Source organism: Enhydra lutris, unplaced genomic scaffold (assembly GCF_002288905.1).
Source record: "Enhydra lutris kenyoni isolate GAN:26980312 unplaced genomic scaffold, ASM228890v2 scaffoldscaffold14, whole genome shotgun sequence".
Taxonomy (NCBI): Eukaryota; Metazoa; Chordata; class Mammalia; order Carnivora; family Mustelidae; genus Enhydra; species Enhydra lutris.
Genome location: NW_019154098.1, coordinates 20,501,264 through 20,516,739, shown reverse-complemented (window position 1 = coordinate 20,516,739; position 15,476 = coordinate 20,501,264). Strand labels below are relative to the sequence as shown.

The following is a 15,476-nucleotide window of genomic DNA, read 5'->3' as shown; positions in this document are numbered from 1 at the left end:
TACTTGGAAGATCATTCTAATCAGAAAATATTTAACAGCTCGAGTTCTTTTATATTTAACTGAAGTAAAACCAAACTGAGTTCCTGTTTCATAAGCTAAATCATGACGGCAATTTTACAAACATTGACAAAACAAAGATAACTTACACCGACCAGAAGAATGTCCCAGCTTTCACCCCTTGCTTGGTGGCTGTGATCCATAGCTAATGAGGAAAATACAAGAGGCGCATAAAGTGTTCTGAGTTTTGGTCAAAGAAGAAGTTTTTAAAATATATTAGGTCAGCTAGCTTATACTTTACCCACATCCCACCATAAATTTCACATTACTTGTAATCGTTCACTTTTCACATCTGGAAGTCAGAATCATTATTTCCATAAATGTCATTTAATACATTCTCTGCAAAAGCTTTCAAAAACTCTTCTGTGATCCTAGTGGCATTTTTAACTCTTATTTCATCTCAAAAGTCTCTCTGTACCTGTCTTTTCGGATCATTGTTTTGAACATTTCGCTTATATGACGGAATTCTGCTCATCAAAGGACCCAGGAGTGGACCATATGTTTCCTGTACTATTGAAAGCCAACAGAGGAGAACCCCAATGGTACACAGATGCCAGAATCTTGGAACTTAGTTTCATCTTGTTTTAAACAAGGTGAATGAAAAGGGCGAAAAGAAAAAAAAAAAAAGCTATTTTTTTATCCTGGATTTTCTCATGTATCTTTTATTTAGCCTTTCAATAAATAGAATTTAAGGAATAAGCTCCTGGGATAAGTTAGGGGAACCAAGCATTTCATTGAGGGTTTTAAAATATTCTTTCCAGCAAATGTTGTAGGAGACAGAAGATTCCGTGGTTAAGAACCTGAGCTCTGCAACCAGATCGCTGGGTTTTAAGCCTTGCCTCCGTCACTCACCAATGGTGCAGTCCTCCAGTGAGTTCCTTAAGCTCTCTGGGCTTTGGTTTCCTTTAAAATGTAGATAGTATTACCAAGTGCATGGGATTATTCTAAGCTTTAATGAGTTAATACTTTTAAAGTCCTTAAAGCAGTGTCTTAGCATTTGGTGACTGCTGGATCAATTTTAATCTTAATTATGATGCAATGGAAAGAAATATAATCCAGTTATTCTAGGAACATTAAAAACAGCTTAGGATGGCCAGTGTCCCACTGAACATAAGTGTGTACAAAGAACCTTCCCCCCACTCCTCAAGAGGCAAGCAGGAAATGTGGCTGCTTTGTTATAAGACCCAAGCAGAAATGGTCTAGGAATTGCAGCAAGCCCCTTTTCTGGTTTCCTTGTATCCAGACTTCCAGAGGGTCTTACAGACTCCAGGAGAAACCTCTGAGGCTTGAGAAAAGGGGGAAATTGGGAGGTGTGGTGTTTCCATGAGGTTGGCTATGTCTTCAGAAGGGTCTGGGACATCCAGCCTTGGGGAATTCTGCAGATTCCCAAACCCCTGAGGAAGGACTGAAGATCTCCAGCCTGGAAGAATCATAGCTCTTGCAGTTGGCAAGTAAGAGATGGGCAGGAGAGCTTGGAGAACTCTCTCAGACTGGAGGAGGTGTGAGCTGCCTTGGGAATGCCAGCATGGGGGAGGTGGTGCCCTCATCCCATAGGGATAGGTCATAGAGATAAGGATCTCTGATGGCTCTGACTGCCCTTCCAGACTTTGGTTCAGAGCATCCTTCTGCTTTACAGACAAACTCTGGCATGCTGGGGGTCCGCAGGCCAACCAGGATTCAAAATTCATTTTGTTTCAACCAGAATTCATTCTTTTTTTTTTTTTTTTTTTGGTGATCATGTTTCTGAAAGGGTTAGGAAAAAAAAGATGCCCTTTAGTTTATGAATTTTTGAGTTATCTGCAAGCCAAGTCATTTTGGGAGTGGAACAACCCTTGGTCATTATTTCTTAATCTCAAAATCTGGGCAGGGTTCTCTTTTGAATGTCTTCTACACTTGAAGATGCGATCATGCAAATCTCCCATTTTCCATACACGGTAAATTCTTTGTTTCAGCTAACTCTTCACAGAGGGCAACTAGTACAACACCATCTCCCCAGACAAAGAGCATCGGGAATATTCCAGTTTATTGATCTATATATCTCCGTGTGTGTTTTCTCATCAATTTCTATAGTAGTCACAGTTTCTTCCACAGTTCCCAGTATCATATTTAAATGTTGATCATAAGCATGTAATCTGCCTCAAATCTCTCTGTCCTTTCTCATTTCCGTATAAATTCGTTCATCCAGACCAAGCCTGATGACACCCAGGGACTCTTCTAGAGTGTAGGTGGTCTGCTGCTGGTCCACATGGTCTGCCAAGTTTCAAACCCTGCGCTCTATCCCACCTCTGGCAAGAGAACATGAGCCCACCCTCTACCCACACCAACTGCCTCTGGAAACTGAGAAAATGCAATGTCTGGGAAGTAGAAAGAAATTTGCCATGCACCCTTTTGCTTCATAGAGTTTGCATTGGTCATTTGAAACTGGGCCCATAAGGAAAGGTCATGTCCAGGCCTGGGCACGTCCATTCTTTCTCACTGGCAGCACCCTTACTGTCAAGATTCAGTCAAAACTCTGTGCGGGGCATCCACCAAATGACTCAAAACCACATCAGATCCCAGAGAGACCATTTCACACACACACACACACACACACACACAACACATAGAAAGAGAGAGAGAGAGAGAGAGAGAAGGAGGGGTTCAGAAGGACAGAGAGAATTTCAGGCAGACTCCCGTATCAGCTTGAAGCCCTCACCTGCCTTCTGGATCACCTGCCTTCTGGATCCCACGACCATGAGATCATGACCTGAGCTAAATCAAAAGTCAGATGCTTAATGAATTGAGTCACCCAGGTGCCCCAACCAGTTTCTTACATTAAATGATCTATTTCCAAACTTACTTTAATTTCAGAGACTCACGCTAGTGTTTTCCTATCCAAACAACTGCATACAAAATCCAGTGCCTTCATATTTACGAATAAGTTGTACTAGGCATTATCCTGCAGTTGCGAAATATAAGATTAATCTGGGGTTTTCTAACGGAAATTTTTAATGCAATTTTGCCAAATGATGAGCTCGCACTTTCAAAAGTTATGTTGTAGAATTATGCTGATGTTGGCATTATCTGGGTAACAGGAAGCCCTATGGGTAACCTTTAGCTCAGCAATGCGGGAAAAGAGCACCAGAAGGGATCTTTGCAATGGTATAAGGAAAGAGCACGGGGAGAGAGAGTGGCAGAAGGGAGTGTGCTAAAATGTTCCCAAGGGCAAAGTTAGGGTCATATGCCCTTTATACTTTTGTGCACTTCCCCAGATTTTTACAGTGACAATTAACATCTTTGTTATTAGAAAAAAAAAATTGGCCAACTGTAAGAAGCAAACAAACCATGAAGACAATTAAATGGTAATTGTTTATTTATATATATTTGTATATAATTGTTTATATATATAATTTTGTGTGTGTGTGTGTGTTTATTCATTTATTTATTTATTTATTTATTTATTTATTTTTCCTGGAGCACCTGGATGGCTCAATTGGTGGAGCATCTGACTCTTGATTTTGGTTCAGGTCATGATCTCCGAGTCCTGGGACTGAACCCATGGCAGGCTCTGTGATCAGCGGGGAGTCTGCTTGAGGACTCTTTCTCCCTCTCCCTCTGCTCATCTCCCCAGCCCCCCAACACTCTGTCGCTCTCAAATAAATAAATAAAACATTTTTTAAAAATTTATTTCTTCTCAAAAAAAAAAAAGGAAGCAAAAATATTATTCCTGCTTTTCGGTACAAATCACGTTGGCCATATTTTCCAAAAGAAAAGTGGGAGCTTGGTCAGAAAAGTGCAAAAAGTGAACAAATGGAAGAATATTTAAAATTTAAAAACATTTAAAAACCTCAAACCAAGGGATCCTAGTGGTAATGCAGTCATTCTGTCAAGGTTTAGCAAATGGTAGGAGATTGAAGCATGACATTCTTAAGTTAAATCAGATCATAAGTAGCTCTAAAAGTTCCTTTGTAGGTCATATGTATACATCATATTTCTGAACACAGAAATTAATTCTAGTAATTACAGAGGAAAAAAGTCACTAAAATGTTGGTTAAAAAAAAAAATATTGAAACTGAGCCTCTGGGGCCATTAGAGAAAGAGAGAGAGAGAGAGAAGTTTCAAGTTCCTTGTTAATTCAGAGAAAAGGGAATCAGTATTTCTCTGAATTTGAATGAATATAAATTTCCCCCAAGACTGGAAAAACAGCACAACAAAAATAACCTGACAGGACACTGGTTTGGTTTTCCCACCTTTAATGCCAACAATTCTCCACTGCTCTGCTTTATCTAGAGACAGTTTTCAACATTTATGTCTTACTTACGACATTCTGAAGACGGAACAAGTGGGAAAATTTTTGCACCTACTTGATAGGTTATTAGGAATTTTTTAAAAAATGCTTTCTCACTGGAATCAGAGGATTTAAATGTGAAATCCAACACATGATCACATTAAATTAAATGTGAATAGAAGAAGGGGAGAAGTTTTGAAAAAGAAAATAAGCAAAGAAGTTTTTCAAAGACATGAGCTACTATTGTAGTGTTTCTAGCAGTTCTTTGCAGGGAAATGATTCCTTTGCATTCAAAAGCACAGAGCCAGGATGAATGGAATTCCCGGAGACCAGAGGGATGGCTGGGGCTGTAGCTTCTGCTGTAGGAAATCACTTACTGAGATTCAGATCAGAACAAGCTACCATATGAGGACTGGGGTTGCAGCAGAGCAGACTGTGGGCCCGTGTGGCTCTTTGGAAGTGCTTAGGGCCTGAAGACAGTGACTGATAAACTACAAGGAAAAAGTACAGGCAAACATGCCTCAGGTATGGTCCAGTTCAAGTTCATTCCAAGACACAGTAGTGGGGCCCCTGAATGCATCAGGCTGTGGATTACAGCCTGAGAATAAAGAGATTATACCCCCATGGGGTCCATAGTCTAAAGCAGATATGTGAATAATTTCAAAAATATATGGTCAAATTTATGACAGAAATAATGTGGAAACCCAAAGGAGGGTCCTGAGCTTAGCCAGGGCTGGACGAGCTTAGCGACCACCTGGGGACAGATATTTCAATTGAAATTTGAAAGATAGCTAGGAGTCTAGGAGCAAAGCAGCTAAGTGAGCATTAGAGGCCCCTCAGAGCAGAGCAGAGTCCAACCTAAGTACCTTAGGATACAGTAAAAAGAAGGGGAGGGAAGCCCAGATTTATAGCAATCTATAGGGAAGAAACAACAGAATAAATAAAAAATAAAATTTTCCTGAAAAGACAGCAAAACTGCCCAATAGCAGGATAGTAAAATAGGCAGAAAGAGAGGTAAACAATGACTGGCACTTTCCATCAAGCCAACCCTTTAAGGCTGGAATTTCATGCCTGCTCTAATGTCATCCTGCTTCTCTTTGCGGTCGTTCTTGCATTTTCCCACTACAGTAATTCACGAGGGTGGTCTCTGGACCAGCTCACTGCATGACTCCTGCTGGCTGATGCAGCGGCAGACCAAGCCTCTTGAGGAGTGGTAAGAAAGCACCTGCTCTTCCCGGAAACGCCTTGCTCTAGAAACTGTGGCTTCGGAGGACTTGCATTGTTGGGGGGGCGGGGGGGGGGCTTCTCAGATCCCCATCTTTTGTGGAGTTGGAGTCTCGTAGGGAGTCTCATTCATTGTGCCCTTTGCTGAGTCCAGATTTAAACCAAACAGGGAATTTCCCACTGAGATATCTTCAGAAATTGCAGGATTAGAGCGGAGAGATTTTTCAAAGAAATGAACACGTTTAAGGAATTTCAATAAAAGTATGGAGCGTACTGTCATAATAAGAACCAAGTATAATTTTAAAGCAATGACAACAACAAAAAGAATCCCATTAAAATATGTAGGAGAACTGTAGCATCATAAAGTGAATGACAGCTTTTAACAGCCCATTGTGAGGACTAACAGATTAAAAGCAGACCTGAGTTGGCTAAAATGGCTGTATCTGTGCTACAAAAAAAAGGGGGGGAGGGGTGAAATTAAATTAAATTAATTATTTTTGGAAGCCTAATGTAAGATTCAAATTTTCAGATGCATGATATACAAATGCCTCATCCATCTATTAAATTTTAAAGTAGGATTAGTGGTTCTTATTTACCATTTACTCTGACTCCTTTCTTATTTAGCCAAATGTCTTTCATGGTTTCATCATTCAGTAAAAATAAACTGAGTTTAATTTCATTACCTAAGATTTTTATAAATATTTTCTCAACTCCAGTTATTTTTTTCCACTGATGATTTTGTGAAATGCATAAGCCTCTGAGAAGATGGGATAAATGCCTGAGAAATATTTGTTAAGGCTCATCTCTTCTTCTAATATTTCTAGTTTCTTATATTCTTATTCTGCAGTTCCTTACAGTTTCTGCCATTATATTCTTTGTATATGCTTAATTTCAATAATAAATACGTGTTTAAATTATAGCTACTATGTTCCTTGAAATTTTTATGGTGTCCCCTTAAATCAGAAGTACAGATTTCACTGTAAATCGTTGTCAACACTAGGAAAACACTAAACTTGGTCAAATCTGTCAACATTGAGAATCAGGAAATAGGCAGACAGAATTGGAAACTACTTCATTCCATTGGGCAACTTAGCAGCATTCCCTCTGCTCTGTTTCCGCAGAAGTTAGTGAAGATGTGGACGGATCTTCTGAGCTATGCCAACCCAGAGGGAAATTAATGTCAATGCTTGGGGAAGGTGATCCAATTTGATAAAATTACTATTTCTCTCTATCTCCTGTGTGGTTCCTCAGGCAACTTTGCTTCCATGACAAAATGAATATAAAAAGCCGATGAGCAATACTTGACAGAAATCTAATGGTAATAATTTTATTTACACATAAAATGTTCCTCTATCATAAACTTTGTGAAATCCACCCTGTAAACCAATTTCACTAAGCTCACAGCTCAGGTCATCACAGACTTCTGGGAGTCCAGCCTAAACAAGGACAGCAGAATCAGAACCTCTACTATAAAGAAACACTTCTACAGACATACAAGGAGTCTTCCAATATTTATTTTTTTTTTAAATGAGAAGACCATGTTTAGCTTTGCATACGGTTTTGTTAGGCATGCATCTATTTTTGTAATCATGAATGACCTTAATCAAAGCAATACCATTTTTTTCTGACTTTTTGTTCTCTAGCTTGCCCGTAGATTGGAGCAAAGATTTCTGGGTATGGAACTGCTCAGGGATGGTAGATTCACGGATGTGTGCAGACACTGGCCATGTCATGACCAATACACGAGGGTCTCAGCTCTCTGTCCTAACCAGAGCCCCGGTGGGGTAATGGCCTCCAGTCAGAGTTGACATAAGGTGGGACCATTTGCTGTCTTTCTTCTGCATGTTTTTCATTGGCTGTGTACACTGGGTTGTGTTCCTGTGGGGATCTTGGCCCTTTTACCCTGGGGCGTGTGCTCTTGGTTCAATTCTGCACATTCAACAACCTTGTCTCACGTTGCCCTTTTGCTCATGTCTGACCAAATTAAGTTGCCTAACCTCGCATACAGTCATAGGAAAGATATAATGTAGAAAGCCCCCTACATCCTTTTTTTACTTTCTGCCCATCCATTAGATCTGAAGAAAACAGGATGAGTTCTTTCAAAGTATTAATTTGCTGGTCCAAAATGAAGATAGGGTTCCACTTACATGTAACTTCCAAGAATTTCAAAAATTGGATTAAACAAAAGAATTCACGAATTTCCGGTGGGTTCATTGAGCTCCTTCTTATCAGCAAGTTTCTCTGTCTCTCTTCATATGGTACCTGGGCCAAAATTTGGGGGTAGACCTAATCATCCACTTCTCTTTTTCATCGTACCCTTAAATCTAGTAAATCAGCAAGATCTGACTATATATTCCTTCCTCAAAATGTCTCTGAAATTTGCCTTTCTGTCACCATTTCCATCACGAGCATCTAATGAAGACATTTATCCTCTGGCACATTTATAATCATAACCTCACCTACACATACACACACATATATAGAGACACACATGGACATAGAAATATACACATTATTTACACATATATATAGGTATTATGTGCACAGATATATATACACAACACTAAAGGGCAGAAACATTGCCAAGTCTGAGGAAATTATATGCATCTTTTATGCAGGTAAAAATTTGGGGATGAAATGGTTCAGTGCACAGACACACGTACACACAAAACGCAGAACTTACCGGTTGACCTCCCCACCATCTGTGATTGAACTTCTCTCGTCCTCGAAGGTGGAAAGTGGCATCAAATACAGGATCATACATTGAATTGCCAACAATTCCATGTGATTCTGGATATAGTCCCTTTGTGTAAAAGAAAATTTATTGTTAAACTACCAATATGATAATCTGTACAAATGAGTTCGATCATATATTTTCTTATCATAGGAAGTTGTATAGCAATATTTAATTTCCAAATTTATATAAGATACATGTAGACTCTGTGTGTGTCTGAGCAAACATGAATGTTGTCTTATTAATCATAAGCGATCTGAGAAACTTAACATGATGATAAGAAAGCTAATATTTGGGGTTTTTTAACTGTGGCAATTCAGTAAGATGACAATAACTTTTATTGCAATAAGTTAACCTGCAGATTGAAATTCACTTATGTGCCTCGGAAGAAGCTTCTATTTATAAATACACTTTTCCTTTTCCCTAAGTTCTACTTCTACCTCAGAACCCCTCGAATTCATAATAACAAAATAAATAAACAAATTGTGTTTTTAAAGAAGAAAAGAAGGTAGGACTGGGAGTATCTGAAAACGAAAACAAAGTGTTCTGAAGTCAATATTTTTATTTGAAAACCCAGAAAATAAACAACAGATCCTGTGGTATCTGACAGAAGCTTAATGTATATGTTCAAACAGAACAGTACCTGAAAAAAAGTTTTCCGTTTTGAAGCGACCGTGAGATTTGGTCCCCGACAAAGTTGTAAAAGACACTTACCGTGAACAGCTCAGGCAGACAAGATAGAAAACAGACAGATTTTCTTGGACCACTGAGAAACATGTTTTTTTTAATCTCAGGATTAATTAATTAATTTCAGGATGAAATCTACACCCACACCCTTTGAATCTACATCCTTTGAAAAAATACTTAGGAGACACCCTGGTGGCTCAGGCAGTTAAGCATCTGCCCTTGGCTCAGGTGATGATCTCGGGGTCTTGGGATGCAGCCCCACATGGGGACCTCCCTCCCTGCTCAGCAGGGAGTCTGTTTCTCTCTCTCCCTCTTCCCCTCCCCACCCTGCTCGTGTGCTCTCTCTCTCTCTCTCAAATAAATAAATACATAAAATTAAAATTTAAAAAAAAAAGAAAGAAAAGAGAGAAAAAATACTTACAGTGGCCAAAGTGTATAAGTTAGGGAAAGTTTTTGTTGGGTACACGGGCCTCATGTAGGGAGAGTGTGTGCCGCAAGACCCTAGGGACAGAATTTCAGACATTAGGACAAGAGACCCAACAGGAGTCACTTCACGTAGGGGACTCCACTTCAGAAACCACCAAAGACTTCAGTTACAATCACTTCTGTATTTCAAATAATAGACTACATCTACTCGTCCATAGCTCTCAAAGCTCATAGCTGAGCGTGCACTGGGCAGATCATGGATACTGATGAGAATACAGTATGAAAAGGACTTACTTAGCTTTTCAATGTTAGGCATGACCTTGCTGCCTTTCTTCATATATGATGCACGGAAACCATCGACCGAAAAGATGATTAACGGAGGGCGAACAAACCTTCAAGAATAACATATTAAGCTTTAGAAAACGTCCTGCTACAAAGTTTCCATTGTACCTTCTCATTATGTACAACTGAGACCAGGAGTTTCCTAGAAGAAACTTCAAGTGAGGCTATTGGTTAAGGCCTGGGCTGCCAGCCACATGGCATTTGTGATGACCAAAGTCCAGAGTTAAGTGACCAAGGCCATAAAATGGCCAGGGAAGGAACTGGACTCCAGATTTCCCTTGCCATCTCTCACACTACAATCAAGGTTTTTCACACTGTATAAAGTTGTTTTATTTGCCTGGAATAGGTGTTCTCCCATTTGCTACCCATAAAACTCCTATTCATTCCTTAAAACCCACCTCAAGGTTTCCTTTTCTATAACATTAGCTGCTCACACTTCTGAATTCCTTTAAGATATTAATTCATACCTCTTTTCTCATTCACATACATACTACATTATTTTGATGCATAGTTTATGTCTTATCCATCTTTCTATTTCATAGACCTTTAGTAGGGCTTCAATAAATGCTTATCAAATACATGAATGAATGGGTAAATGAGCATGAAATTTATAGCAGTGGCACTCTTGTCCCTAAAACTTACAGAAGAATTCTTTTAGGCTTAATCATAAAATAACTTTAAAAATAATAAAAACTAATGAAGACCTTTAAAAAGTTCATCAATAAAGGACCAGACGATTCATTTAACAAGAGCAGGATCTAATAAAATAGGTCCTCTGTTATAGTCTGAGGACAGAATTGGCCGGTCAGACTTGAGAATACTAAATTGCAGAAAAACATTTTTTCCTGGTAGTTTGACTTGAGTTTATTGAAGCCACATAACAAATAAGGCGTATTTCAGATGCGTCACAGATAAAGCATATAGCATGAAACTATCGATGAGTTCATTATAGTTGTGACTATTCTCCATTAACGGGCTTCTACTGCTAGACTGCTTTGTCCCCAAAAATAACTGAACACATGTTAAACAGTCAGAAACGACGGCCATTCCATTCAGAAAGTCCAAAGAGGTACGAGTGGCTCATTAAAGCCAAAGGAGGAGATGAAAATCAAGACAATATCGAAATACTCGGATTTTGCGTCGCAGGCTATGCTGCTGAGAAACAAAAATCCACTTGCACAAATACATTCATGAAAACACACTTGATGATTTATTTTCTGCCAGGCATTTTAAGGGTCCATGAATTTTCAGCAGTTTCCTGGAAGGCATAGTGTCTCACGCCAGTCGCACTTGAGCTGTGGGGTCACTCAAGCCCGGCTGCACCCCAGCGTTCAGTAGTTGTCAAGTTCCTGCAGCGTCCAGTAGGAGTTACCAGCTTGGATGATATTTTTGAGAAGTTCTGTAGTCCTCCCCACCCCCCTGCCAAAAAAGGCAGAAGCAGCCTTCCCAGAAAAAAACTCAAAAAAAAAAAAAAAAAAAAAAGGCACCAAAAAATAAATAACAAATAACAAATCAATGCCAGAAATGTATCTTTCCTTCTCTGGTGGTATTTACATACACTTTGTAAAATCTTCAGCTACGGTGAAGTATAGAAGATATTCAGTCTTTAATATGTGCAGAGGCAATAGAAGAAAATGTTTTAAAAACTCCCTACTTTGGGGCTCAGTGGTTAAGCCTCTGCCTTCGGCTCAGGTCATGATCCCAGCATCCTGGGATCGAGCCCTGCGTCAGGCTCTCTACTCAGCAAGGAGACTGCTTCTCCCTTTTCCTCTGCTCCTCCCCCTCTCTCAAATAAATAAATGAAATCTTTAAAAAAATAAAATAAAAACTCAATACTTCAAGATGTGCATTCTAGCTTTCGATGAATTAATCACTTACAAGTACTTGAGTATAAGTTTACCTGTATAAGATGATCTCAGCTTTTACATTGTTTGTCACCATTTACCTATCTGGATCCTGGGATGTTTTATCAACTAATATGTAAAACTTCATCATGTTTATAAAAGGCACTTACCCTGCAGGGCATTCTGGGGTCTTTATTTCCTCACAGTTGTCATCTACCCAGTGTGTCTCTCCTATAAGGGAAAGTGGGTAAATTCACTTGTGAATCTCATGGTCAATGCCAGCCAGAGCCCTAAAGACCGCAACCCCAGGCCCTGTCCGTGTCTTGCTGGATACTCCTTGCTTATGGAACACCATCTAAACAGAAACTCTGAAATAAAGTCCAGTGTTGGTTTGGCTTACTAAAGTACACCCATACATAATGGAAAAGCTAATATTTAATAGCCCCAAGTGGTGTTTATGCGAGCCTTCTAAGTCTAAATGGTTTGTAGATAAAAACACCAGTGGCGTCAGTGAACAAAATTTCATGTTTGTTTCCCTCCAGAAATAAACTGTTTGGTCATTAGACAGAACATTCTTTTCTCCACCACTGAACATCTCAGAGCCATAGAAACTATGGCACAACTTCCCTTCAGTTGCGGGGAAAGGCTTAGAATGCTCAGGAATGATAGATTGGAAGATTGCAAGAGAAAGATGATTTGCCCCTGGGTGGATGTTCAGCCTGTGAATTTAGGAAAAAAAATCAATGCTCTTTCACTTTTCTCTTCCTCCAGGGTCCAAGAGCTTTCCTGAGTTACCCCGTCAAGAATGGAGAACAGAAAAGAGTTCAGGTTTAAAACCAAAGAAACATTAACAACGAGGCTTCCTTAGGAGAAAATGAAAATTATCAAAAAGCATTTACTTTAAATGGCCCTAAGGCAAATAAACATCACGTATTTTGACCATCGGAAATCGGAAATCGCCCTGGTCAATAAGAATCTGACTCCTGACAGCTGGGTAGGTTAGTAACATGGTCCTTAAACTGGGGGGAGTTTTACCACATGTCTACTCACCCAGGGCTCTCACAAAAGTACTACAACTAGAAGTTTTAACCAGCAAAACCCAATGTTGAATGGTTCAATGACCAGCCACACCTAGGACTTTTTCTGGTCTTTTCTCTTCTAATAGCCTCTGTGGTTTATTGTTACATTTACTACATGGGGGGTGGGGAAGGAAAAGGAATAAGAGTCTCAGTTGATTGTATGATTTATCAAAAGTTACAATAACTCTTTGGGCAGGGGAAAGTTTCCAAATTCAGGATTTATGGAATACCTTCCCACCACAAACTGAACATGAAACACATTCAGAACGGATTTGCTTTTTTCCTGAAATCTTTTCACAGAAACTCTTCTTAAATGTTCCATGGCACAGCTAGGAAGAAGGGCTTAATTTTGACAATAAAGGGGCTTGCAAAGTTTACATAAAGATTCTTGGATCTTTCCATTAACCTCTATAATTGGGTGCTATGGTAACTTCAAATCCTTAGAGACAGAAACGTCATCTTTTATATTTTTGTTAGTTCACCGACTGGTATTTACTATTAGAATAAAACCATCATATTCCACAATCGACCATACCAAGAGAACAGATATGCATGCAGAGCTTTGGGGTACAACAGGAACTGTGCGTGCCCCGACCCTCTTTACCAGCTGGTACACACATCTTCAGGCTGCTGCTAGTGCTTCAGTTTATAGCTTACATCCAATGGGTACAAAAGCCATGTTCCCCCAGCCTCAAAGGGTAATAACGCTATCATTTACCTTCCAGACCTTGCAGTAAATCACACCAAGGTGAGACTTCCTCTAAAACCACATTCTTGCTGGCTGCCCCCCTGCCCTGACCTCCTTCTTGCTCCCTTATGTGGTTTTCCCACAGAGCATTCCCTCAATAGATTCCACGCATGGAATTCCACCTCAGGCTCTGCTTTTAGACAACCTGATCTAAGACCAAGACAGGAACTTTAGTAAACTCTTCATTATTAGGATTCTACTACATTCTGGAATTTGGGGCGATTTCCTTGTTATTTCAGATCTGTGAAATGCAGGGAAGCAAAATTAAGAAAAAAGCATGAGAAATTTAAAAACACAACCCCTTCCCTCCTTCCAAACCCATATCCAAGGTGTTAAAGCCCCAACATCCAAGATTCCTTGGAGCATCTCCAGTTTTTATTCTTTTAAATCTCTAGCCAACCCACGGAAACATGTACCTTTGCAAACCACTTGGTAATTAGTACAGCAGTCTCCCCTGGCCAGGCAGTCTTCTGAGCAGTGACAAGCATTGTCTTCGTTTCTTACTTCTCCGCATCTGTCCTTAGTACACTCCCAGCCGCCCGCTGAAATCGGCACAATAAAACACTGTCACTGCTTCTCACAAACCAAATGAAAGAGGCCACAATTGCTCACAAGTGTTGCCAACAAAAAGAGCTAAAATCCCACATCATTTAATCTGCTTGTGAAATTAGAGTTGGCCTGAGGCCTAGATGATATTTGGAGGACTTACAAATAGGTTGAATTCCTAATTTTTCAAATCAGAGTACGAAGCCAAACATAATTGGGCTCCTCTGGAAAAATAGAACCCTTACCATTTGTACACTGTACTAAAAAACAAAAACAAAAACAAAAAAAACAGGAAAATGTATGGTGTGTAAGCCTGTGATAGGTGTTTCCACCATCTTAGGCAGAGTAACTACAGCTGGGCTCTTTTATTTCCCAAAGTAGCTTTACTTGACATTAATGAGTTTGATTTAATTACAAACGATAGTGCAACCAAATCCTCTCCTGCTCTAAGTTGCAGCTGGAGGGTCCAGTCCTAAACAGAGAGCTGTAGAGTTTAAAGGGATATGAAAAAACACTCATAGTGCCAACCATCAACCAAAATATGGCCCCATCTACAATGAGGGGTCATAGCCCCTCCTCTCCAGGAGGCCAATAGATGGGTTACAGATTTCTGTCTGAACATACTTGATTCAGAGCTCATGGTTTAATTCTATCAACAGTAAATATTTAAGAAAATTAACATTTTCATTTAAAAGAGAGTGCTAGGAGCACCTGGGTGGCTCAGTGGGTTAAGGCCTCTGCCTTTGGCTCAGGTCATGATCCCAGGGTCCTGAGATCGAGCCCTGCATCAGGCTCTCTGCTCAGCAGGGAGCCTGTTTCCCCCTCTCTCTTTGCCTGCCTCTCTGCCTACTTGTGATCTCTGTCAAATAAATAAATAAAATCTTTAAAAAAAAAAAAAAAAGAGAGTGCTATATTTTTTTGCTTGCATTTTCATCTACTAGACTGGAAGTTCCATAGCAGGGGGAAAAAGAAAAACACGTCTCTCTTCACCATTATGTCTCCAGTATCTGAGAGTGTGCCTGGCACATGCTAGGTGTTCCATGAACATGCATTCCATCTACTTGCAAATTATCATGAAAATAAAACACAACTCTTTAAATTCGGGGTTGATGTACTAAGAAATTTCATAGTGAATTCATTTATTCAATACATATTTCTATTACGTTTTCCATGTTCCAGGTGCTGGGGGGGGTGGGTGGGTCATGAAGAACAAGAAAGACAAGACAGGACATCTTCATGGAGCTTCTATTCCAATTGGGAAAGACAGACCATCAGCAAGCAGACCAGGAGAAACAAGATAATTTCAGCTCATGTCAAGTGCTATGAAGGAAATAATATGATGGTACTGATAGAGAGTGACAGGGTGGAAAGGGGATGCTACTTGACATAGAATGGTCAAGAAAACCCTCTCTGAGCTAAGGACACTTGGGGTCTTCATCCCTTATTATATATTGTAAGTGGAAGGCAATGGTTTTAGGAAGCTATGTTGCTACTTAGTACTATTCTACCAACAGACACTTTG

General features: G+C 39.8%; 1 protein-coding gene and 1 pseudogene across 4 annotated transcripts in view; both read right to left on the bottom strand.

The window, feature by feature from the left end:
• Nucleotides 1–15,476, bottom strand: part of LOC111146476 (ectonucleotide pyrophosphatase/phosphodiesterase 2) — a 79,217-nt gene that overhangs the window by 50,298 nt on the left and 13,443 nt on the right. For all 4 annotated transcript variants that reach the window (XM_022502033.1, XM_022502035.1, XM_022502034.1 and 1 more), the window contains exons 4-9: nucleotides 13,825–13,950; nucleotides 11,752–11,812; nucleotides 9,690–9,787; nucleotides 9,391–9,470; nucleotides 8,232–8,351; nucleotides 147–202 (exon numbers count right to left, since the gene is read on the bottom strand). In XM_022502033.1, the coding sequence (XP_022357741.1) occupies nucleotides 147–202; nucleotides 8,232–8,351; nucleotides 9,391–9,470; nucleotides 9,690–9,787; nucleotides 11,752–11,812; nucleotides 13,825–13,950 (541 nt within the window). The remainder of the gene's footprint in view (nucleotides 1–146; nucleotides 203–8,231; nucleotides 8,352–9,390; nucleotides 9,471–9,689; nucleotides 9,788–11,751; nucleotides 11,813–13,824; nucleotides 13,951–15,476) is intronic.
• On the bottom strand, nucleotides 1,963–2,317 carry LOC111146732 (annotated as a pseudogene).